The 23,308-nt window shown below is 47.5% G+C and overlaps 1 protein-coding gene across 8 annotated transcripts in view; it reads right to left on the bottom strand.

Moving 5' to 3' along the window:
* The window catches only part of PBRM1 (polybromo 1), a 142,830-nt gene that overhangs the window by 92,464 nt on the left and 27,058 nt on the right, over positions 1-23,308 (bottom strand). For all 8 annotated transcript variants that reach the window (XM_073574310.1, XM_073574309.1, XM_073574312.1 and 5 more), the window contains exons 5-9: positions 18,205-18,354; positions 9,351-9,467; positions 8,188-8,256; positions 8,001-8,099; positions 7,739-7,824 (exon numbers count right to left, since the gene is read on the bottom strand). In XM_073574310.1, coding sequence (XP_073430411.1) covers positions 7,739-7,824; positions 8,001-8,099; positions 8,188-8,256; positions 9,351-9,467; positions 18,205-18,354 — 521 coding nt within the window. The remainder of the gene's footprint in view (positions 1-7,738; positions 7,825-8,000; positions 8,100-8,187; positions 8,257-9,350; positions 9,468-18,204; positions 18,355-23,308) is intronic.

The raw sequence follows: 23,308 nt of genomic DNA, 5'->3' as shown, positions 1-23,308 counted from the left end.
ATCAGAAAATATTGGGCCCTGTACACAAAACGCTCTTTACTCGCCTTCCCCCAGTGACTTTCTGCCGCACCTCTTGGTGTTGGCTGTGGTCCTGATGTCACGTCTACAACTAGGCAGCCAATCACTAAACTCAATGGCTCTGACAAGGGTGCTCCATCTACAGTGGCAGAGCCTGATTGGCTGCCACTCTGTGGACATGACATGAGCACTGCAGCCAGACACCGGGAGGAGAGGCAGAAAGTCACTGGGGGAGGGTGAGTAAAGAGCAGCGGCGGAGACTCACCAGTAAACACTGACTAGAAAGCGATTTTTTACATTTTTTTAAATATAAAACTGCAATATTTTCTGAAAGGCGACAACTCCTTTAAATAATAATTGCCTTCTATAAACTATTCCCAAGATAATCCGTATATGAAAATGGCAGAATCGACCCACACAACTTCCAGAAGCTGATCAATATTAATCACTAGCAAGGGAAAATACTCATTCCTTGTAGTGTCAGACAGTAAACAGTTGGGTCAGGACCAAAAGGGTCTCACGACATGAACACCCTACATCTAAACGCAGCTCCTTTATGCATCAGGTACAAAAATAGGGATTTTTGTGTACTCACCGTAAAATCCTTTTCTCGGAGCCAATCATTGGGGACACAGACAGTGCGTGTTATGCTGCTTGCGACTAGGAGGACACTAAGTAAACCAGAAAAAAAGTTAACTCCTCCCCTGCAGTATACACCCTCTCGCTGGATGAGGTTTCTCCAGTTTGGTGAAAAAAGCAGTAGGAGCATAAACAGTCAACAATAACCATAACTATGTCAAAACCTAAGAATGCTACAGTGAGCCAATAGGCTAAACAGGGTGGGTGCTGTGTCCCCCAATGATTGGCTCGGAGAAAAGGATTTTACGGCGAGTACACAAAAATCCCTATTTCTCCTACGCCTCACATAGGGACACAGACAGATGTCTTCACACAGCAGCAGATTTGGTGCAGTGTATGATGTGAGCACTGTGTCTCTAATGACACAAATACTGATGGGAGCAGCCTGTCCAATCAGCAGCTGTAACAGTGTGAAGTGTTGGGGGGTGTATGTATGTATTGTGCTGCTTTCACAAATAGAGGATCACTGCTGTGTTCTTTCCAATGCTGCAATGATGATAAAGATGAGTGCTGGTGCAGTTTACTGCCAGCCAATGAGTGGGCAGTGAGTGGTGCTGGTCACTGGAGCTTGCTGGGAGTTTGGTGGAGCTTCACACATACACTGCACCAAATCTGCTGCTGTGTGAAGACATCAGTGACACAGAGCTGTCTCATTCACACAGCAGAGGCTTTGTCACACAACAGATTACATCAGTGACTGCCATCCCCTGGGCAGATTAGAATACAGGACGATTTTCCCTCCTCCTCACTGGTTTCACTTTCCATAGATATAGATAACTGTGTGTGTCTGGGGGAGGAGCAGCTCTCTGCACTGAGGCTGCTGGAGGGAAAGAATTTGTTACTGTGTGAGGAGGGATAGGCTTCTTTATGTGGACGGGGAGGCCTGTAGCTATGGAGGGTGGGGTTGTTGCTATAGAGGGCATATTTGGAGTAGAGTAGGAGGTTATGACTAGTTCTCATTTCAATGCCATAACACCTTGGATGTTCTGTTCAGAATATCTAGAAAACCGTGCAAACTAGTGACAGAAAGTAAATTACTTATTGTCATAATTCTGCAGCCCAGATATGTACTGAGATTATGTGAAAAGCCCGGACAACCCCTTTAAACAATACAAGTCACGACTGGTACAGGATGAGAGAGGACCCTGCCCGCGAGGGCTCACAATCTACAACGGGATGGGTGAGGATACAGTAGGCGAGGGTAGAGCTGGTCGTGCAGCGGTTTGGTGGATCGGTGGTTACTGCAAGTTGTAGGCTTGTCGGAAGAGGTAGGTCTTCAAGTTCTTTTTGAAGGTTTCCATGGTAGGCGAGAGTCTTATATGTTGTGGTAGAGCGTTCCAGAGTAGAGGGGATGCACGGAAGAAATCTTGTATGTGATTGTGGGAAGAGGAGATAAGAGGGGAGTAGAGAAGGAGATCTTGTGAGGATCGGAGGTTTCGTGCAGGTAAGTACCGGGAGACTAGGTCACAGATGTACAGAGGACTCAGGTTGTGGATGGCTTTGTATGTCATGGTTAGGGTTTTGAACTGGAGTCTTTGGGTAATGGGGAGCCAGTGCAGGGATTGACAGAGGGGAGAGGCCGGGGAATAGCGGGGGGACAGGTGGATTAGTCAGGCAGCAGAGTTAAGAATAGATTGGAGGGGTGCAAGAGTGTTAGAGGGGAGGCCACACAGCAGGAGGTCGCAGTAGTCAAGGTGGGAGATGATGAGGGAATGGATTAGGGTTTTTGCAGATTCTTGGTTGAGGAATGTACGGATCCGTGAAATATTTTTGAGTTGAAGTCGGCAGGAAGCGGAAAGGGCTTGGGTATGTGGTTTGAAAAAGAGATCAGTGTCAAGAATAACCCCGAGGCAGCGAGCTTGTGGGACTGGAGAGTTGGCAGCCGTTTACTTTAATGGATAGGTCTGTTGGGGGGGGGTCACGTGAGATGGGCGAAAGATGATTAATTCTGTTTTGTCCATATTAAGTTTTAGAAATCTAGCGGAGAAGAAGGATGAAATAGCAGACAGACATTGAGGGATTCTGTTCAGTAGGGAGGTGATATCTGGTCCAGAGATGTAGATCTGTGTGTCATCAGCATAGAGATGATACTGAAAGCCATGAGATTCTATGAGCTGTCCGAGGCGGAAGGTGTAAACGGAGAAGAGCAGGGGCCCTAGGACTGAACCTTGCGGGACTCCGACGGATAGGGGGCGCGGTGAGGAGGTGGTGTGCGAATGGGAGACGCTGAATGTCCGGTCTGCTAGGTATGACGCAATCCAAGATCGGGCCAAGTCTGTGATACCAAGAGATGAGAGGGTCTGTAGTAATAGGGAATGGTCCACTGTGTCAAAGGCAGAGGACAGGTCCAGGAGGAGGAGGACAGAGTAGTGTTGCTTGGCCTTGGTGGCTAGTAGGTCATTGGTGACCTTAGTAAGGGCAGTTTCAGTGGAGTGGTGTGGCCGGAAGCCGGATTGCAAGTGGTCAAGGAGGGAGCAAGAAGAGAGGTGGGAGGATAGTTCAAGATGGACGTGTTGTTCCAGTAGTTTTGAGGCATAGGGGAGAAGTGATATAGGGCGATAGCTAGATACAGAGGATGGGTCAAGAGAGGGCTTTTTGAGGATAGGTGTGATTGAGGCATGTTTAAAGCTTGAGGGGAAAACACCAGTTGTTAGTGATAGGTTGAAGAGATGGGTTAGGGTTGGGATGAAGACTGTGGTGAGGTTTGGGATGAAGTGGGATGGGATCGGGTCAACTGCACAGGTAGTGAGATGTGATCTTGAGAGTAGAGTGGAGAGTCGATCTTCTGTAATGGTGGAGAAGTTGGTTTTGGGGGAGGAGGGCAGGGCAGGTAGGAGGAAGGGCACTGGGGGTTGTTGACCAAAACTGTCTCTGATGTTATCAATCTTCTCCTTGAAAAATGAGGCATAGTCTTCAGCTGAGATGAGTGGAGAGGGAGGAGGTGCTGGGGGGTGGAGGAGAGAATTGAAGGTGTTGAATAACTGTTTAGGGTTGTGTGGCATGGAGGATATGAGAGATGAGAAGTAGGTTTGTTTTGCTGCAGCGAGTGTGGCCTTGAAAGTAGTGAGGGACTGTTTGAATGTGATGAAATCCTCATTGGAGTGGGATTTTTTCCATCTCCGCTCAGCAGCCCTGGAAGACCGCCTCAGTTCTTTGGTCAGACCAGGGCTGTCTGTTGATTTTGCGAGTTTTGGTATGTTTGAGAGGGGCACCTGATTCCAGAGCTACAGCTATTGTGGTGTTATATAGAGCAGCAGCGGCATCCGCATTGTGTAGGGAACTTATATCTGAACAATGACAAATCTGCTGAAAAACTTAAGGATGAAGAGACCACTCTCCCGAGGCAAGGCCCTGGCAACTGAGAAAATCTGCCGCCCAATTCTCTACGCCCAGGATGTGGATTGCGGAGATGGGCGAATGGTTGGTCTCGGCCGAATGGAGGATGTGACTCACTTCATGCATGGCCATCCTGCTACGAGTACCTCCCTGGCAGTTGATATACGCTGCAGCCGTAGCGTTGTCGGATTGGATCCTGATGGGGTGACCTGCGAGGAGATGGTGGAAAAAACATAGAGCTAGTCTGATCGCACGTATCTCCAATATGTTGATGGGGAGACGTGACTCTCGAGTTGACCAACGACCCTGTGCCGTGTGGTGACGAAAGACCGCACTCCAGCCCAGAAGACTTGCGTCGGTGGTTACTACCAACCATCTTACTGGGAGAAAAGACCTCCCTTGACTCAAGGAGGACTTCAGTGTCCACCACTTGAGGGCTTGTCTGACCCGCAGGGACAGAAGGAACCGACGGTCCAGGGAGAACGGGTTCTTGTCCCAAGCGAACAGCAACGCGTGTTGTAAGGGACAGAGATGGAACTGTGCGAATGGAACTGCTTCCATCGCTGCCACCATCTTTCCGAGAACTCTCATGCTGAAACGAATGGAGTGAGAAACCTGTCGGGAAAGAGTCCGCGCTGCCTGTTGTAAGGCTTGGGTCTTTTCTGGAGGGAGAATGACCAACCTGCGGGAAGTGTCCAAGATCATTCCTAAAAAGGAAATCTGCTGGGCCGGTTTTGGGAAAGACTTTTCGAAGTTTATCTTCCAGCCTAGGCGAGAAAGTGTATTTACTGTTATATCCATGAATTCCTCGCAGGCTGGAAGGGACGGACCATTGATGAGCAGGTCGTCCAGATACGGTAACACCACCACTCCCCGAGCGTGGAGAATGGCCATGACAGCCGCCATGACCTTGGAAAAGACCCTGGGGGCGGTGGCGAGTCCGAAGGGCAAGGCAACGAACTGGAAGTGTTCCTCGTGAATTGCAAAACGCAGGAACTGCTGGTGGGACAGGCAGATCGGAATGTGAAGGTAAGCGTCCTTGATGTCGATGGATACTAGGAACTCTCCTTTTTCCATGGAAGCGACTACTGATCGGAGAGATTCTATGAGGAATCGCAGTACCTTGACAAACTGATTTAACAGTTTGAGATCCAGTATGGGCCGCATCGTCCCATCCTTCTTTGGAACCACAAAAAGGTTTGAATAAAACCCCTGAACCTTTCGTGATGAGGGACCGGAATGATGACTCCGTCCCCTTGCAGAGCCTGAACAGCCAGAAGGAAGGCTCTTGTCTTTTTCTTGGGGGGTGAGGACCGGAAAAAACGTGTCGTGGGGGGGACGAAAATTGTATCTTGTATCCAGAGGACACCAGCTCCCTGACCCACTTATCGTGGACGACCGCGAGCCAGGTGTGACTGAAGGAAAGTAGACGACCGCCTACTTTGTCGCTGTCCGCCGGATACCGCAACAAGTCATTGTGTAGAAGATCTATGGGGTCTGGCTCCCCTAGATCCAGATGCACTTGGCCTGGGCTTCCAAGAGTGGTGAGGTCTGTATGAGACCTGGGAGCCTCTGTCTCCTCGTGGAGACCGACTTGATCCGGAAGAGAAGGTAGTGGAGGACCAACCGGAATTGTTGCGAAAAGGTCGAAAAAGCGTCGACTGTTGACTCCGAAACGGCCGAACAGCCTTTTGTTGAGGAAGGAATTTACTCTTTCCCCCGGTAGTATCAGAAATGAGGTGGTCCAGTTTTTCTCCAAAAAGACGACCAGTCTGATGGGGCAGGGAAGTCAACAATCTTTTAGATGTGGCATCCGCCTGCCAGTCGAGGAGCCATAGGGATCTTCTAATGGAGATCGCATTAGCGACAGTCTGAGCAGCGAAATTGGCGGCATCTAAAGAAGTGTCCACTACAAAGTCCACTGTGTGAATTATCTGCCTGGCGACCCTGGTTGCCTCCGGAGGAAGACTGGTACCCTGGAAGGCAGTAATTAAGACTTCTGCCCAAGCGGCCATTGCCTTAGTGACCCAAGTTGCCGAGAAAGATGGAAAAAGCGCCGCTCCTGAAGCTTCAAAAACTGAGCGGGCAAGGTAGTCAATTCGACTATCGGAGGGGTTTCTGACTGAGGAGCCCTCAGAGACGGATAGGATCGTTTTAGAAGCAAAACCCGACAAAGGAGTGTCCACCGAAGGGGACTGTAACCAATCTTTCATTAGGTCTGGAGCAAAAGAGCATTTACTCGTATTCTCAGACTTTAGCCCTGTGAACCGCTTATGTGGCCAATCCCTATGTTTCTGGACAATGTCCTTAAACTCCAGATGGCTGGCAAATGACCTGCGTACACATTTGGTCCTCTTAAATGAGATAGCGTGTGCCGGAGCGGGAATATTTTCCTCATCCAACTCCAGAATCCTGTTGACTGATTCTATAAGAGAATCAAGCGACTCCTGATCAGTTGGAGGATTCTGAGGGCCCGACGTGTCAGATTCGAATTCAGAGTCGTGCTCGAGGCGAACAATAGGAGAGGGAGAGCGAGAGACAGAACTCGCCGGTGCTGAAGCGCAAGCGTGACTAGGGGACGCGTCATGGGTCCGCTTTCTAGCCTGATCATCCCTTGAGCGAGTATGGCCCCTGCTGGTGGACGGTTCCCCGCCGTCGCCAGAGCCTTGCTCGGGCGGTAAAGACGCTTTCTGACTTAAAGAGGCTTCCCGGAGGGGAAGAGACGAGAGGCACCAAGGAGGGGGGTGGCAGCGCTAGCGTGGGCGGCGCTATTCAGATTACGGCCTAGTAGGCCGGAAAAGCCGGGGACTAGATTTTTTGGCCTACCCGCGGTAAGCGCAGAGGGGGGGGAGGGGGCGGCGCTAGTGGGTGGCGCTATTTAAATTGCGGCCTAGTAGGCCGGAAAAGCCGGGGACTAAATTTTTGGCCTACACACGGTAAGCGCCGGGGGGGGAGCTGCGATGGGGCGCCGGAGCACCGCTGCCGAGACCAAGTCAGCGCCTCTCCCGGGGACCAGGACCCGACCCCATACCTCTACACCAGCCTGCCGTCGTTGTCCGTGAAATCCATGCAGGTCTTCTCATCCTCCTGGGCTGATGTAGCAGAGCTGGAGGAGTTCTTAAAGGGGTATGCTCAATCGATCCACCCTATAGGTAGGGGGATGGAGAGCTATGGGGCTGATTCAAGGCATTCTCGAGCTCTGTAGGTAAGGTCCTCCGCCGGACTCCATGCTGCGCTTGCCCTCATATCCGTCCATCGTAAGGAATCATCGTCAGAGGAATCAGCCCCGTTCGTCGCAGGAAAGTTTACGGGGAGGTATACGCCGTGTGCTTGCCTGTTGTTGGTTCGGGGGAGAGCGGGCCATAGAAAGGAACAGTCGCCCCCTTCACTCCGTTAATTAAAAAATAAAAATTTACAGAAAATTAAAAAATAAAATAAAAATGGTGGGGTCTGAAACCAGAACCAAGTGCCTCCTATAGACATTAAGCAAGAACTGGGGAAATCTTATCCAGCGAGAGGGTGTATACTGCAGGGGAGGAGTTAACTTTTTCTGGTTTACTTAGTGTCCTCCTAGTGGCAAGCAGCATAACACCCACTGTCTGTGTCCCCCAATGAGACATAGGAGAAATGCAAACTATAAAAGGGAAAACTTAAGAATTAACAACCTCCTTTCCCTTGAGGGATATACACTATGTTTTTCTATCAAGTATAAGAACTATGTAAGTGATGATTCCCAGCCTCTCACCTGCTGCGGAGACTTGATTTTGAGTATTCTGTGTATTCAAGTTCTGACTTTTTCAGTGCAAACAATTTCTTTATTGTGTTGGCATCCTAATAGAAAACACCACATTAGTATATATGCAAAATGTATTAAAAAAGAGATACATGTCAAAGCAAAAACTGCAATAATTAAAAAGAAAATTAAAAAGTCATCCAGAACAAAAAAACCTAAAAGATTATTTTAGTGCAGAAAATAGACAAAGCAGAATACTATATCATTTACTCACCTTAAAGACCTGGGACCCTGGCTCATTATAGGTCTTGGCGTTCTTTGCTAGTAGATCAATATCCTTGGCTATAGCGTTTACATTTTTATAATGACCCGACTGCAAGTGAAAAGATGCAACGAGTCATTTTCCTTTAGAATAAGCCCCGATTGAGGCATCGGTCAGCTAAACGCTAAGTTGTACACACCTGGATCCTTTGGGAAATGGTTTTCAGATCAATTGGATCTTTTATTATAGCGTAGTAGTCTGGGTAATGCTGAAAAAGACAAACGGAAAATTATGATCAATCGTTCAACAGGTCTCCAAACAATTGACACAAAACGTCATTTTGCTTGTCTTTAAAAACGCTGGCCTTGTCTTGGTGTTGAAGGTGTTTTATTAGGGTATAAAATTGATGGTCCTTCGTTAGAGTAACAGATTGGTGGGGATCTGACTACAAACAATCCCATCAATCGTTGCTGGGCAGAGCTGCGTACATTTTACAGTGGCGGTGCCTAATTCTGCAGCTCAGCGGCAGTTGAGTTGTAGTACCTGGCCAGGCCACTATAAAACATACATCAATGTCTGATTGGTCAGGGTCTGACTCCCGGCACCCCCTCTGATCAGCTGTTATCGGTGTCGGCGGCAGCCGGAAGTGCACAATTGCAGAGCCTCTCCGTCTTCCGATAGTGGCCGCGGCCGGGTACTGCACATCCGCTTCCTATTGATTTGAATGTGCAGTACCCGGCAGTGGCCACTATCAGAAGACGGAGAAGCTCCGCAATTGAGCATCTCTGGCTGGCTGCCATCGCCAACAGATGACCGTCGAGGGTGCTGGATACAGGACCTTGGACGATCAGACACTGATGACCTAAGCTCATCAATGATATAGCGGTGGACAACCTCTTAAATTTGACGGAAAACTCTTTCAACCTACAAGAAGCGTATATTCAGTCCATGAAAAAATAGACGGCACACTGACCATAGTTTTCCAATGAGGTAGTGCAGATGAGCAATTAATTGTGTTTTACGGGCTGAATCTGCTGCAACATGCCCTAGTTCCTTCCATTTTTTCGGGTCAGATTTGCCCATTCAAGTCCATAAGTGAACAAAACAAAAAACAAAAACAGATCCCATAAAGAACATCCATACAGCACCTATTTAATTTATGGGTACATTGCAATTCTTTACCAAAGAAACTGTCTTGTAAATTATTAGTATTCATTAGTGATGGGCGAACGTGCTGGGCTCGTCTGCTAACCGAGTGTCTTTGGCGTCCTCGAATAATCTGCTTGAGTCCCCGTGGCTGCATGTGTTGCGGTTTTTTGACACATCAGTCGGAGCATATTCCCATCACATCTAATCACTTACCACTTTAGAAGGAACTTTCTGAAACAGTTCACTTATCACCCTGCCATTAGGATCCGCAGCAGACGTTACAGCTTCCAGCAACTGTTCCAACATTGGCCTTAAATAATTCTGTGATGACTATAAGCAAAAAAAAAAAGAAAAAATTATATTTATTATTTTATTTTTATTTTACAGGTGCACTGGAACCATAAAATAACAACCTCCCACAAACAACCCATTAAAAAAAAAATTAAATATAAATCTATAGAGTCCATTTTTCACTAATATGCAGCTTTACTACCTGGCGTTATAGTGTTACATTAACTCTGTATTAACCGGGGAATTTTAAAAAAAAAATTGTTTTTTTGCACCTTTGTTCTTCTCTACCCTTCATCCAAGAGACATAACTTTTTTTTAATTTTTCTGCCAATGCAGCCATATGAAAGTTTTTTTTGTTTTTTTTTTGCTGGACAAGTTGTAGTTTTCAATGACTCTGTTCATTTTACTGTACAATGTACGGAAAAATGAGATAGAAACATTCCGAAGTGGAGTAAAATTGCACAAGAAAAACAAAACCTCGTGATTCCACCATTGTTTTTTGGTGTTATGTGTTAACGGAGTTCATTCAGCATTAAAGATTATTATTATTATTATTTATTTATATAGCACCATTGGTTCCATGGTGCTGCACATGAGAAGGGGTTACATACAAATTACTGATATCACTTACAGTAAACAAACTAACAATGACAGACTGATACAGAGGGGAGAGAGGAACCTGCTCTTTCAGGCTTAAGGCCCTTTTACATTTAGCGATGCACCAGCGATCCGACGAGCGATCCGACCAGGTCAGGATCGCTGGTGCATCGCTAAATGATCGCTAGTGAGCTTTCACACAGAAAGACCTCACAGCGATTCAGCAGCGACGCAGCGGACGATACTTACCTTTCACACACAGCGATCCCGACGTCCTCCCGCCCGCGTCCAGCGTCACTCGTCTCACACAGCAGGAAGCCCAGCAGGAAGCTGACGACGAGAAATGGAGCCGCCCGATCTCGCGCGATCAGCGATGGACAGCGGGGGAGCCGGTCGTTGGTAAGTATCACACATAGCAATATCGCTAGCAATATCGCTATAACGTCACAAAACCGGTGACGTTATAGCGATATTGCTAGCGATATCGCTTAGTGTAAAACCCCCTTTACATTCTACAGCATGGTGGGGAAGGAGACAGTAGGTTGGGGGGTTGCAGCAGCTCCAGTGATGGTGAGGCGGTGGCTCCAGTAGTGGTGAGGAGGCAGCGGGGTCATTGCAGGCTGTAGGCTTTCCTGAAGAGATGGGTTTTCAGGTTCCATCTGAAGGATCCGATTGTGGTTGATAGTCGGACGTGTTGGGGCAAGAATTCCAGAGGATGGGGGCTATTCGGGAGAAGTCTTGGAGGCGGTTGGGTGAGGAGCGACTAAGTGTGGAGGAGAGAAGGAGGTCTTGGGAGGATCGAAGATTACGTCAGGGAAGGTATCGGGAGATTAGTTCAGAGACATATGGGTGAATCAGGTTATAGATAGCCTTGTAGGTCAGTATTAGTAATTTGAATTGGATACGCTGAGGGAATGGGAGCCAGTGAAGAGATTTGCAGAGGTGAGAAGCGGAGTAGTAGCGAGGAGAGAGATGAATTAGTCGGGCGGCAGAGTTAAGGATAGACTGGAGAGGTGCGAGGGTGTTAGCAGGGAGGCCACAGAAAAGGATGTTGCAATAGTCGAGGCTGGAGATGATGAGGGCATGTACAAGCATTTTAGTAGAATGAGGGTTGAGGAAGGGACGGATTCTGGAAATATTTTTGAGCTGGAGGCGACAGGAGGTGGAGAGAGCTTGGATATGCGGTTTGAAGGACAGGGCAGAGTCAAGGGATACTCCGAGGCAGCGGACCTCCGGTACAGGGGAAAGCGTGATGTTGTCAATTGGTATAGATAAGTCGGGTAAGGAAGATCTGTGAGATGGGGGAAAGATGATCAGTTCAGATTTGTCTACATTGAGTTTGAGGAAGCGAGAGGAAAGAAGGAGGATATGGCTGATAGACACTCTGGGATTCTGGACAGCAGAGAGGTGACGTCTGGGCCAGAGAGGTAGATCTGAGTATCATCGGCATAAAGGTGGTACTGGAATCCATGGGACTTTATGAGTTGCCCTAGGCCAAGTGTATAGATTGAGAAGAGTAGGGATCCTAGAACAGAGCCTTGGGGTACTCTAACAGAGAGAGGGTGGGATGAGGAATAGTGTGGGAGTGGGAGACGCTGAATGTGCTGTTGGAAAGGTATGAGGAGATTCAGGATAGGACGAGATCTTTAATGCCAAAGGAGGAGAGGATCTGTAGTAGGAGGCAGTGGTCAACTGTGTCGAAAGCAGAGGACAGGTCTAGAAGGAGGAGTATAGAGTATTGTCCGTTAGCTTTGGCTGTAAGTAGGTCATTGGTAATTTTGGTCAGGGCTGTCTCAGTGGAATGATGGGGATGGAAACCAGATTGTAGATTGTCAAAGAGCAAGTTAGATGAGAGGTGGGAGGAAAGGTCAGCGTGGACGTGCTGTTCCAGGAGTTTAGAAGCGAATGGGAGCAGCGATATTGGGCGATAGTTGGACATGGCTGTTGGGTCGAGAGTTTTCTTTTTAAGCAAAGGCGTAATTTGTGGCACGTTTGAAAACAGAAAGGAAGGTACCAGAAGTTGGCGATAGGTTGAAGAGATGGGTTAGGGATGGGATAAGAGTGGTGGCGAGGTTGGGGAGGAGGTGGGATGGGATGGGGTCAAGTGCACAAGTGGTGAGGTGTGATTTAAAGAGAAGATGAGCAAGCTCCCCTTCAGTGATGTTGGATAAGGAGGTTATGGGGTTTGGGCATTGGTCTGGTATACAAAGGGGTTGTTGTGGTTGAATAATAAAGACTTGCCTTGTTTGGTCGATCTTATTTTTGAAGTATGCGGCGAAGTCCTCAGCAGAGATTAGGGAAGTTGGAGGGGGCAGTGGTGGGCGGAGGAGGGAGTTAAAAGTATTGAACAACTGTTTGGGGTTGTGGGATAAGGAAGATACAAGGCATGTAAAGTAGGCCTGTTTAGCAGAGGTGAGGGCAGATTTGAATGTAAGTGTTGCTTGTTTGAGTGCAGTGAAGTCGATTTGGGAATGCGTTTTCTTCCAGCGCTGTTCAGCAATTCTGGATGCTTGCCGAAGCTTTTTAGTGGTGTTATTGTGCCAGGGTTGTCTATTGATTCGTCGCACTCTGTTGTGCATGACAGGGGCGACCGAGTAGATGGCTGATGAAAGAGTGGCATTGTAGAAACTAGTGGCAGTGTCTGTGTTGTAGTGTGAAGATATGGAAGACAGTGGTAGAATAGAGTCAGAGTATGTGAGTGTCTAGATGTGCAAGGTTTCTGCGGGGGTGCGCATGTTGCTGGACATGGGTGACAGGTGAGTTTTGAGGCTGCTGACTGGTGGGTGTCAATGGGGATGTTGAAGTCACCCATGATGATGGTGGGAATGTCAGCAGAGAGAAAGTGAAGGAGCCAGCTACAGAATTGGTCAATGAAGGCAATGGTTGAGCCTGGAGGTCGGTATATGACAGCCACTTGGAGGTTGTAGGGAGAGTAGATGCAGACAGAGTGGACTTCAAAAGAGGGGAGGAAAAGGGAAGAGCTGGGAGTGGGATGAAGGTGCAATTGGAAGAAAGGAGAAGGCCCACTCCTCCACCATGTCTGTTGCCAGGGTGAGGAGTGTGGGTGAATGGAGGCCGCTGTTATGAATGGGTCACCGAGGAGGAAAAAACAACACAAGCCAAGTCTCAGAAAACCAGAGAGGTTGGTAACTATGCAGATTGCAGATGCCTGATCTTACCGCACAACTAGCAGCAGTTGTGGAGCGTACCTACGATGCCTCCTCACAACCGGAGCGCTACATAAGCCTAAAGCAGGAAAAGAGGAAAACTAACTGCCCCAGAGCAGACCCCAAAAGGACAGACAGCCCCCCACATGTATTAACGGTGAAACAAGATGAAAACACAAACAAAGGCAGAAAAATAGGCTGAGCAAACGATGGGGCCCGACTAACTAGAAAGGACAGGAAAGGAAAGACACTGTCTGCAATCTGCCAAAAACCCTACCAAAATAATGTCCAACACTTCTGATAGCAAAATTAACCCTGAAGTCACTAGACTTCTCCCACTATATCAGCACTCTGAAATATTCTGAGACAGAGCAAAAAGAGGCCAATCTAATAAGGGACGAAAAGGCAAATACAGATAAATAGGAGTGGAAATTCAGCACAACCCCAGCAGGGGCTGGCTGACCACTCCCGTGGTCTCTGTGTCGCCCAATAAGGCGAACGAGAAAATTGAATTGACCAACAAGAGCAAGTGTGAACAATAGCAAAAACAAACTTAACTTGAGAAGACTGGAACAGAGCTGAGGTCCAAGACCTGAGAAGCAGACTGAATCAACAGCACCAGGATAGGGCGTCGGCTGTCTTATATCCAGTCTGATACTCCAGAGATCCAATCGTTATCCTCCTCATCAGGTGGCAGATCACTACCAATTAAACCAACCTCACTACCTCCTGTCACCACCAGAGGGAGAACGGAAGGAGAACTCTCAACTGGTGGAGCAGAAAATGAGTTCACAACAGGCCGCCATAGCATAGCGCAGCAGGGGAGACAGTGTCGGTGGGTGTCAGCCATGTTTCAGTGAGGCCAAGGAAGGAAAAATGCGGGAGGTAAAGAGGTCGTGAATCACATGGAGTTTATTGCAGATGGAGCGGGCATTCCAGAGTGATCCAGAGAGAGAGAGCAAGGGCTGGTGGGCGCCAAGGGCAAGTATTTGAGGTGGGAAAGCTTTCCGATGTTTGTGTTGGTTTGGGAACGACAGAAGGGGGTAATAATGGGAGATATGAGCTGTGGGGGTCAAGGGTTGGGAGATATGTCATCAGCAGTGAGGAGAAGCAGAGAGAGGCAGAGCAGGTGGAAGGAGGAAAGTGGGCGATTTGTTTTGTGAGTTATTAGAAGAGATCTGAAGTTGAGGAGCAGGTCAGCGGATGAGGTCAGGTGGGGGGGCAAGAGTAGGAGAGATTAATACTTGGTTAGAGGGTGCTGGGGTCTGTGGATAGCGAAGGAGAGTCAGGAGTAATGGAGGCAAAACCATTAGAGCATATTTCAGCATGGTAAAAGTAAGTGTGGAGCTAACAGAAAATGTATATTTTAACAGAGATTAGGCGTACCTTCTGGTCACTTCTGGCTCATTTCTGGCATATTTCTATAGTTATCCTTATAAAAGTTATCCTTATTAAAGACATCCTTGCAAAAAACAGCCCAAGGTCTAGACAGCCCTGTGTATTGCTTCTGAATTTATTGCAACTTAACAGCACATGAAAAGGCCCAAGTGTGATCAAGGGAGGAGCAGCAGGAAGGCTGGACATAGGAGACGATTAATTAGGAGTCAGAAGAGAAAATGTAAAAGGAGATTGATTCACATGGACAGATAAGGCCAAATTGTGTGTTAAGGGCCTGTCACACTAAGCGATATCGCTAGCAATATCGCTATAACTTGTGACGTTATAGCGATATTGCTAGCGATATCGCTGTGTGTGATACTTACCAACGACCAGCTCCCCTGTTGGTTATCGCTGATCGCGCAAGAACGTCCAGGACTGTTTCTCGTCGTCAGCTTCCTGCGGCACTTCCTGCTGTGACGACGAGCATGGAGCCGGGCGGGAGGACGCAGGATCGCCTAGTGTGACAGGTAAGTAGCGACCCCCGTCCCCAGCGATGTCGCTTTTGAGATCTGCCTGTGTGGCAGCTCACTAGCGACCACTTAGCGATGTACCAGCGATCCTGACCGCGTCATATCGCTGGTCGGGATCGCTGGTACATCGCTAAGTGTGACAGTACCTTTAGAATCAAGGAAATAAGGTGAGAAAACAGTCAGAACACATACCAGTAGTAGAGAGATAAAGGGTGATTGGGATTAGGAAAGGAAAGATTATCTCAAAACTCGGCGCTCTGAGTCATTATTATTACGGTGATGACACACATTTTTTTTTTTTTTAATATTACTTAGTGGTGAAAAAAAATGTTGAAATGTAAAAACAAAAAAATATTGGCTTGTCTCGACCAGCAACTTTTTACATTTTCTGTCAATGGAGCAGTTTGATTCCTTGTTTTCTTGCACCACGGGCTGATGTTTTTATAGATTATGGGGTACCGATGACATTTTCATTGCTTTCTTATATATATTTGGAGGAAGTGAGGTGACTGATAAATGTCAATTCAGCAATCCCAATTTTATTTTATTTTCTGCATCTAACATATAATTTAAATAAGAGTGTATATTTTAATATATATATATAACCCAGCTTGGCTAACACAAGGTAAAACAGTGCTGATCATGAAGGATCCTCACAAAGGAACAGTTCCATCCAACAACCACCCAATAACCTGCCTTACAACAACATGGAAACTCCTGTCAGGCATGATAGCCACAAAGCTCAGAAAGGCATCGGGACCGACACCAGAGGCTCTAAGCACCAGCTCCTAGTAGATAGAGCAGTCGCTCAAGACTCAAGATCCAGACGAATCTCAGCACAGCCTGGATTGTATCCAGGAAAGCCTATGACTCAATGCCACACACATGGATATGTGAATGCTTGGCTCTCTACAATGGCAACAGGAAATTAAGAACCTTCCTCAGAATCTATATGGGGCAATGGAGAACAACATTGGAAATCAACTCAAGACAACTAGCACAAGTGACCATCAAATGCTGCATATACCAAGTTGATGCACTGTCCCCATTGCTGTTCTGCATAGGTTTGAACCCCCTCAGTCAGATAATTACAGAGTCTGGCTATGGATACAAGATCAAGAGTGGAAGCACCATCAAGCCACCTCCTCTACATGGATGACATCAAGCTGTATGCGAAAAACAAACGAGACATCGATTCACTGAGCCACCTGACAAGGATCTACAGCGAAGACATCGGGATGTCCTTCGGACTGGATAAGTGCGGCCAGTCGGTAATAAAGAGAGGCAAGGTAGTCAAGAACGATGGAGTGGAATTACCAGCAGGGCATATAGCAGATGTACAGACATGCTACAAGTATCTCGGCATCCCACAGGGATACGGTAACCATGATGAGGAGGCAAGGAAAGCAGCAACATCCAGATACTATCAAAGGGTAAGACAGGTCCTGAAGAGTCAGCTCAATGGGAAGAATAAAATCCGCGCCATCAATACATATGCCCTGCCAGTTATCAGATACCCTGCTGGCATAGTGTGCTGGCCAAAAGAAGAGATGGAAGCTGCAGATGTGAAGACTCGAAAGCTCCTCACAATGCATGGAGGTCTCCCACCCTAAGTTTAGCACCAAAAGATTGTATACCAACAGAAAGGAGGGTGGTCGAGGCTTGATAAGTATCCAAGCCACCATCACGGATGAAACAAGGAGTATCCCGGAATACATCAGAAGAATGGCGCCAAAAGATGAGATGCTGAGAGAAAGTCCAAGGCAGCAACAACAACAGATCTGGAAGGAAGAACAGGAACATGAAGCGCCATAGCAAGACAAGCCGCTGCATGGCATGTACCATCGACAAATAATGGAGGTGGCTGACATGGAGAAATCCTACCAATGGCTGGAGAAAGCTGGACTCCAAGACAGCACAGAGACACTAATCATAGCGGCACAAGAGAAAGCACCAAGTACCAGATCCATAGAAGCAGGACTATACCACACAAGACAAGACCCAAGGTGCAGACTATGCAAAGAAACCTCAGAAACCGTCCAACACATAGTGGCAGGATGCAAAATGCAAGCAGGGACAGTGTATACTGAATGACACAACCAAGTAGCGGGAATTGTATACAGGAACATCTGCACAGCATATGCGCTAAGTCCTCCTAAGCCCAGGTGGGAGACGCCAGAAAAAGTGGTGGAAAATGAAAGGGCTAAAATCCTGTGGGACTTCAAGATCCAGACGGATAAGCAGGTGTTGGTTAACCAACCAGATAAGGATCAGAAGACAGCAATGATAATAGATGTGGCAGTGCCAAGTGACAGCAACATCAGAAAGAAGGAATATGAGATGTTGGAAAAATACCAGGGCCTCAAAGGAGAACTGGAGAAGATGTGGAAGGTGAAGGCAACAGTGATTCCAGTGGTGATAGGGGTCACTGCTCCAAGTGCTCCTAAGTTAGAATCATAGAATCGTAGAGTTGGAAGGGACCTCCTGGGCCATCTGGTCCAACCCCTTGCTCAAAGCAGGATTCACTAAATCATCCCAGACAGATGTCTGTCCAGCCTCTGTTTGAAGACTTCCATTGAAGGAGAACTCACCACTTCTCGTGGCAGCCTGTTCCACTCATTGATCACTCTGTCAAAAAGTTTTTCCTAATATCTAAGTTGGAAGAATGGCTACAACAGATCCCAGGAGCAACATCTGAGCTCTCTGTCCAGAAAAGCGCAATACTGGGAACAACTAAGATCCTCTGTAGAACACTTTTAACATTGAGAGAAAGAATATCAAAAATAAAATCCAGAAAATCACATTGTATGAATTAAGTTAAACTGCAGCAAACTCCTGTCGCTGTAGCACAGCCGGCATCTGCCTCGTATGAAGCAGGATCAGCTCATGAGCCAGCTTCTTACTTTGCTTAAGATATGTGACACAATCCCCAGGAGAGCCACCGGAGGTGAGTATAAGTGTTATTTATAAGTGGGAAACATACTGATTGAGAAGGGGTTGTCCGAGTAGGGGATAATCCCTTTAAGACTGTCATACTGTCATATACAATTACAAACTTATTGAATCGTGCACTCACGCACATAACACACGCTGACAACTAACCTCTGCTTCCGACGTGGCAGTGTCCCGCGTATCCTCGTCATCATCATCGTCCTCCTCCTCTTCACAGTCGCCCTTCTGAACAAACTCATTCCGTGTGCGTAGGTAAAGGTCCCACAGCTTACACGCAGCTTTGTATTCTGGGGCATCAGACTGGTAGGACATACAGAAAAAAATCAGTGGGATGTGGAAAGACTCATAATGCTCCATTATCTTAGTTATATAGTGGCTTGCAAAAGTATTCACACCTACAAGTTGAATCACACCATTCATTTTACCACACAATATACTGTAAAACATGAAAAACGTTCCCAAAAAAACGGTGAACTGCAAAAAAAAAAAAAAAAAAAAATAATTCTCCAGCTCAGTGCGACTAATGAGATGCCAAACTAATGATTTTATTCTATACTTTAGTTGTGGAAAAAAAATCTGAAATTTGTATTAAAAATAATTTATTTTTTTATTGATTGAACTGCGTTAGGGTTTTTTTTTCTGCGGGCCAAGATGATGTGCTAATTGATACCACTTTGGGGTAAGTACATCTTTTTTAATCACTTTTTATTGCACTTTTTGCAGAGGTGTGGCGACCCAAAAACGTCAATCCTAGTTTGTTTGTTTTTTAGCTTTACGGTCTTCTTTAGCACACGGGTTGAATAATTTTAGATTTTGATGAATCGATCTTTACAATTGCAGTTTTATCAAGTATTATTTTTTATATTTGAAAAACCTTTATTTTTAATGGCAAAAAAGGGCGTTTTGAATTTTTAGGATTTTTTTTGTTTGTTTTAAAGTCACCTAAGGGGGACTTATACCTGCAATTGTCTGATTGCTTCTTCTATTTACTGCATTTCCTCAATGTAGAGAAAAATCTTGGTCTCGTATGGAGACCAACCTGTGGCTGACCTTCAAAGGAGTACCGATAGGATAGTCACAGGGGCTTTCAGCAGGCCCCCGGTTGCCATGGCAATTCGTCGGCACCCCCTGATCTAGTCTCGTGGGGTAAGCTATTTGAAGCCGATCCACCACGTGCCTTAAATGCTGCTGTCGGAGATTGACAGCAGCATTTAAGAGATTAACCGCAGCGATCAGAACTGGGCGCCCATTGCTGTCGTTAGGGTGCTTTCATGTGTCACTCGTGCACCCGTTAGTGGGTCCCATCGGGGCTTACGTCCGAACCCCCCCACAAAAAGGATTCGGGCGTATGCGCTGACGGGGCCATGGACTACTGACAGAGTGAATGTGTATTCTGCCGTGCATTATCTTCTGGCGTGTACACCTACAGGAGTCTGACACTCGGATGTAGAAGACTACATGTGGATGTCCATCTCTAGTAGGTGCCCACAAATAATGGACCACAGAGCACATGTTCACTCTGTCAGCACCATTATAGTCTATGGTCCCTTTGGTGCAAAAGTCTAAATCTCATTTTGTGGCGGGTGGGCTCAGACACAAGCCCCAACGGGACCCACTAACAGGTGCCTAAGTGCAGTGTGAAAGCACCTTAAAAGGCAGATTCTGGCAGGATAGCACAGCCAGCATCTGCCGGGTATGGTGCGGGTTCAGCTCCTGAGCAAGCTCCATACTCTTGCACCCAACATGCGTCGTGCACGTACGGAGGATGTTGGTCCTTTTTTGGGTTGGTCAGGAAAGTTTCGTCCACTTAAATGGGAAAATCCTGCAATTCCCAGCACAACTGCCACCATATTTCTGACGATTCACCATTCACTGCAATGGAAACAACAAAGAGGCAGCCGTGCTCACCACAGCGTTGTGACCCCTTTAAACAGTTGAAGGTGTCAAGAATAGGACCCCAACGATCTGATACTAATGGCCTATATCAAATAATCTCCTTTGGGCAACATTAGGACACAGTATTCATACTTTACACTGGAGGTTCATAAACTTTTGCATCTTCTGAGCCACATGCAGCTTTAAAGAGGTTGTGTAATTTCAATTAATTTCTACCCTTGCTGCAGTTAATTATAAAAAAAAGGAGATTTTTGTGTACTCACCGTAAAATCTCTTTCTCTTAGCCTCTAATTGGGGGACACAGGACCTTGGGTGTTATGCTTTCCTGTCCACTAGGAGGCGACACTATGCTTAATCTGAAAAAGATTTGGCTCTGGCTCCTCCTCCACAGTATACACCCCTGGGCGGCATCCGCCTTACCTGTTTTTGTACCCAAGCAGTAGGAGGGGATAACAAATCCAACATAACCAAGCTTATAAACAAAGGCTACTATGTACAGCTCAAGGAACAATATGAGTACCCAACATAATAACAGCCCGCAAGGGCAACAGGGTGGAAGCTGTGTCCCCCAATTAGAGGCTAAGAGAAAGAGATTTTACGGTGAGTACACAAAAATCTCCTTTACTCTGTCGCCTCATTGGGGGACACAGGACCTTGGGACGTCCCAAAGCAGTCCCTGGGTGGGAAGCAATGGACGAATATTGTGCTGACAGGTCCCTAGACTTGGGACACTGCCGCCTGCAGTACCAGTCTACCCAGACTCGCTTCCACTGAGGACTGAATATGCACACTGTATTGTTTTGTAAACGTGTGTAAGCTAGTCCAAGTGGCCGCTTTACACACGTGTTGTGCTGAAGCCTGGCGTCGAATGGCCCAGGAGGCTCCTACCGCCCGTGTGGAATGTGCCGTGATACCAGCCGGAATAGAATTGTTTAGGCGGTAGGCGTCATGGATGGTGGGCCTGAACCACCTGGTAAGGGTAGCTTTTGAAGCCGGTAAACCCTTGCGAATGCCTTCTGGAAGAAGGAAAAAAGGAATCAGACTTCCGGAAGGGTGGAGTCCTCGACACACATATACGCAATGCCCTGGCAAGGTCAAGCGTATGCAGGGCCCTCTCCACTCTATGAACCGGAGCCGGGCAAAGGGTCGGTAATGAGATGCCCTCATTGAGGTGGAAATCAGACACAACCTTTGGAAGGAAGGATGGAACTGTACGGAGAACCACCTTGTCCTGGTGGAAGAATAGGAAAAGCTGTTTGCAGGAGAGCGCTGACAGCTCAGACACCCTGCGTAGCGAGGTGATTGCCACGAGGAAGACCACCTTTTGTGCTAAAACTCGAAGTGGAATTTCCTTAAGAGGTTGAAAAGGAGGTGCCTGTAGAGCAGTTAGGACCAAATTAAGGTCCCACGTATTTAGTGGACGTCTGTAAGGAGGGACCAATCTGGAGACTCCCTGAAGAAACGTCCTGACTTGTGGTTTGTTAGCAATACGCTTCTGAAAGAGCACTGAAAGCGCTGACACCTGACCCTTAAGCGATCCTAAGGATAGGCCGGAGTCCAGACCTGATTGAAGGAAACCAAGAACTTTCGGAAGAGAGTAAGGGAACGGAATTCGCCCGCGAGAGTCGCACCAAGTAAAATACGTTTTCCGGGTACGATAATAAACCATGGCGGAAGCTGGTTTCCGTGCCCTGATCATGGTTCTAATGACGTCTGGAGCAAAACCTGCCTGGGTTAAAACCCAGGTTTCAAGGGCCACGCCGTCAAATTGAGAGTCCCTAAATTCTGGTGGTAGAACGGGCCGTGAGACAGGGGATCGGGACGGTCTGGAAGACGCCAAGGGGTGTCTGCTGTAAGCTGAATGATGTCGGCGTACCATGTACGTCTGGGTCAGTCCGGCACAATTAGGATGGTCGGAACTCCTTCCTATTTGATCTTCCTCATAACTCTGGCCATCAGGGGAAGAGGTGAGAAAATGTACAGAAGCTGGAACTGAGTCCAGTCCTGAACCAGGGCATCCGCCCCGAGCAACCTCGGATCACGTGTCCTTGCCATTAAATTGGAGACCTTGGCATTGAGATGAGATGCGATTAGGTCCACATCCGGAGTCCCCCAGCGATAACAGATCCGACGAAAGATTTTGGGATGGAGAGACCACTCCCCCGAGTCCATTTCCTGTCTGATGAGGTAGTCGGCTTCCCAGTTGTCCACACCCGGACTGTGGACCACTGAGAGTACTGATTTCTTGTTTTCTGCCCAGCGAAGGAGATGCGCCACTTCTCTCATTGCCTGAGCACTGCGAGTCCCACCTTGGTGGTTCACATATGCCACTGCCGTGGCATTGTCCGACTGCACTCTGATGTGAGAGGCCTTCAGCAGATGGCAAAAAACTTTTAGTGCCAGGAAGATAGCTCGTATCTCCAGAATGTTGATGGGCATGGTCGCTTCTATTGGAGACCACGTGCCCTGTGATGTAGGTGCACTGCACCCCATCCTGTTAGACTCGCGTCGGTGGTCAGGACTTTCCAACGACTGGGAAGAAAGGATTTTCCTTAGGCCAGTATGGGTGGTTTGAGCCAAAAGTACAGTGATTTCCTGGTTGACTCCGTCAGTCGGAACTCCCTTTGGAGGGAGAAAGGGTTCCTGTCCCAGGATCTGAGAATGGCTAGTTGAAGAGGTCTGAGGTGGAACTGGGCAAATGGTACCACCTCCATTGCTGCTGCCATCCTGCTAAGGAGTCTCCTGGCAAACCGAAGAGATCGGCAAGGTATGTGGATTAACGTGCGAACTGCACAGCGGATAGCTTGTACCTTGTCCTTGGGAAGGTGTACCAGACCCCTGGAGGTATCGAATAGGATCCCTAGGAAGATCAGTGACTGACTCGGGAGTAGTTGACGACTTCTTAAAGTTGACTAGCCAGCCTAGACGAGTTAGTGTGTTGATCGTGATCGAGACGCTGTCTTCGCAGTCTTTGACAGTAGGTGCCTTGATGAGTAGATCATCCAGATATGGGACGACCACTATGCCTCTGGAGTGTAGGACATCCATGGTGGCTGCCATAACCTTGGTGAATGTTCTGGGAGCCGTCACTAATCCGAAAGGCAAAGCCACGAACTGGTACTGATTCTGCCCTATTGTGAACCTGAGAGATCTTTGATGAGCAGGCGCAATAGGGATGTGCAGGTATGCATCTTGTATGTCTATGGAGGCGAGATATTCTCCCTGTTCCATAGCCGCAATGATGGATCGAAGGGACTCCATGCGAAACTGCCGAACTCTTACAAACTTTTTGAGTTGCTTTAGGTCCAGGAATTGGCCGAACGCTGCCTCCCTTTATGGAAACCACGAATAGGTTGTA

This window comes from Dendrobates tinctorius, unplaced genomic scaffold (genome assembly GCF_039654945.1).
Source record: "Dendrobates tinctorius isolate UK_male_01 unplaced genomic scaffold, ASM3965494v1 ptg000038l, whole genome shotgun sequence".
Taxonomy (NCBI): Eukaryota; Metazoa; Chordata; class Amphibia; order Anura; family Dendrobatidae; genus Dendrobates; species Dendrobates tinctorius.
The sequence above is the reverse complement of the archived record's forward strand: the minus strand, read 5'-3'. Positions and strand labels throughout refer to the sequence as shown.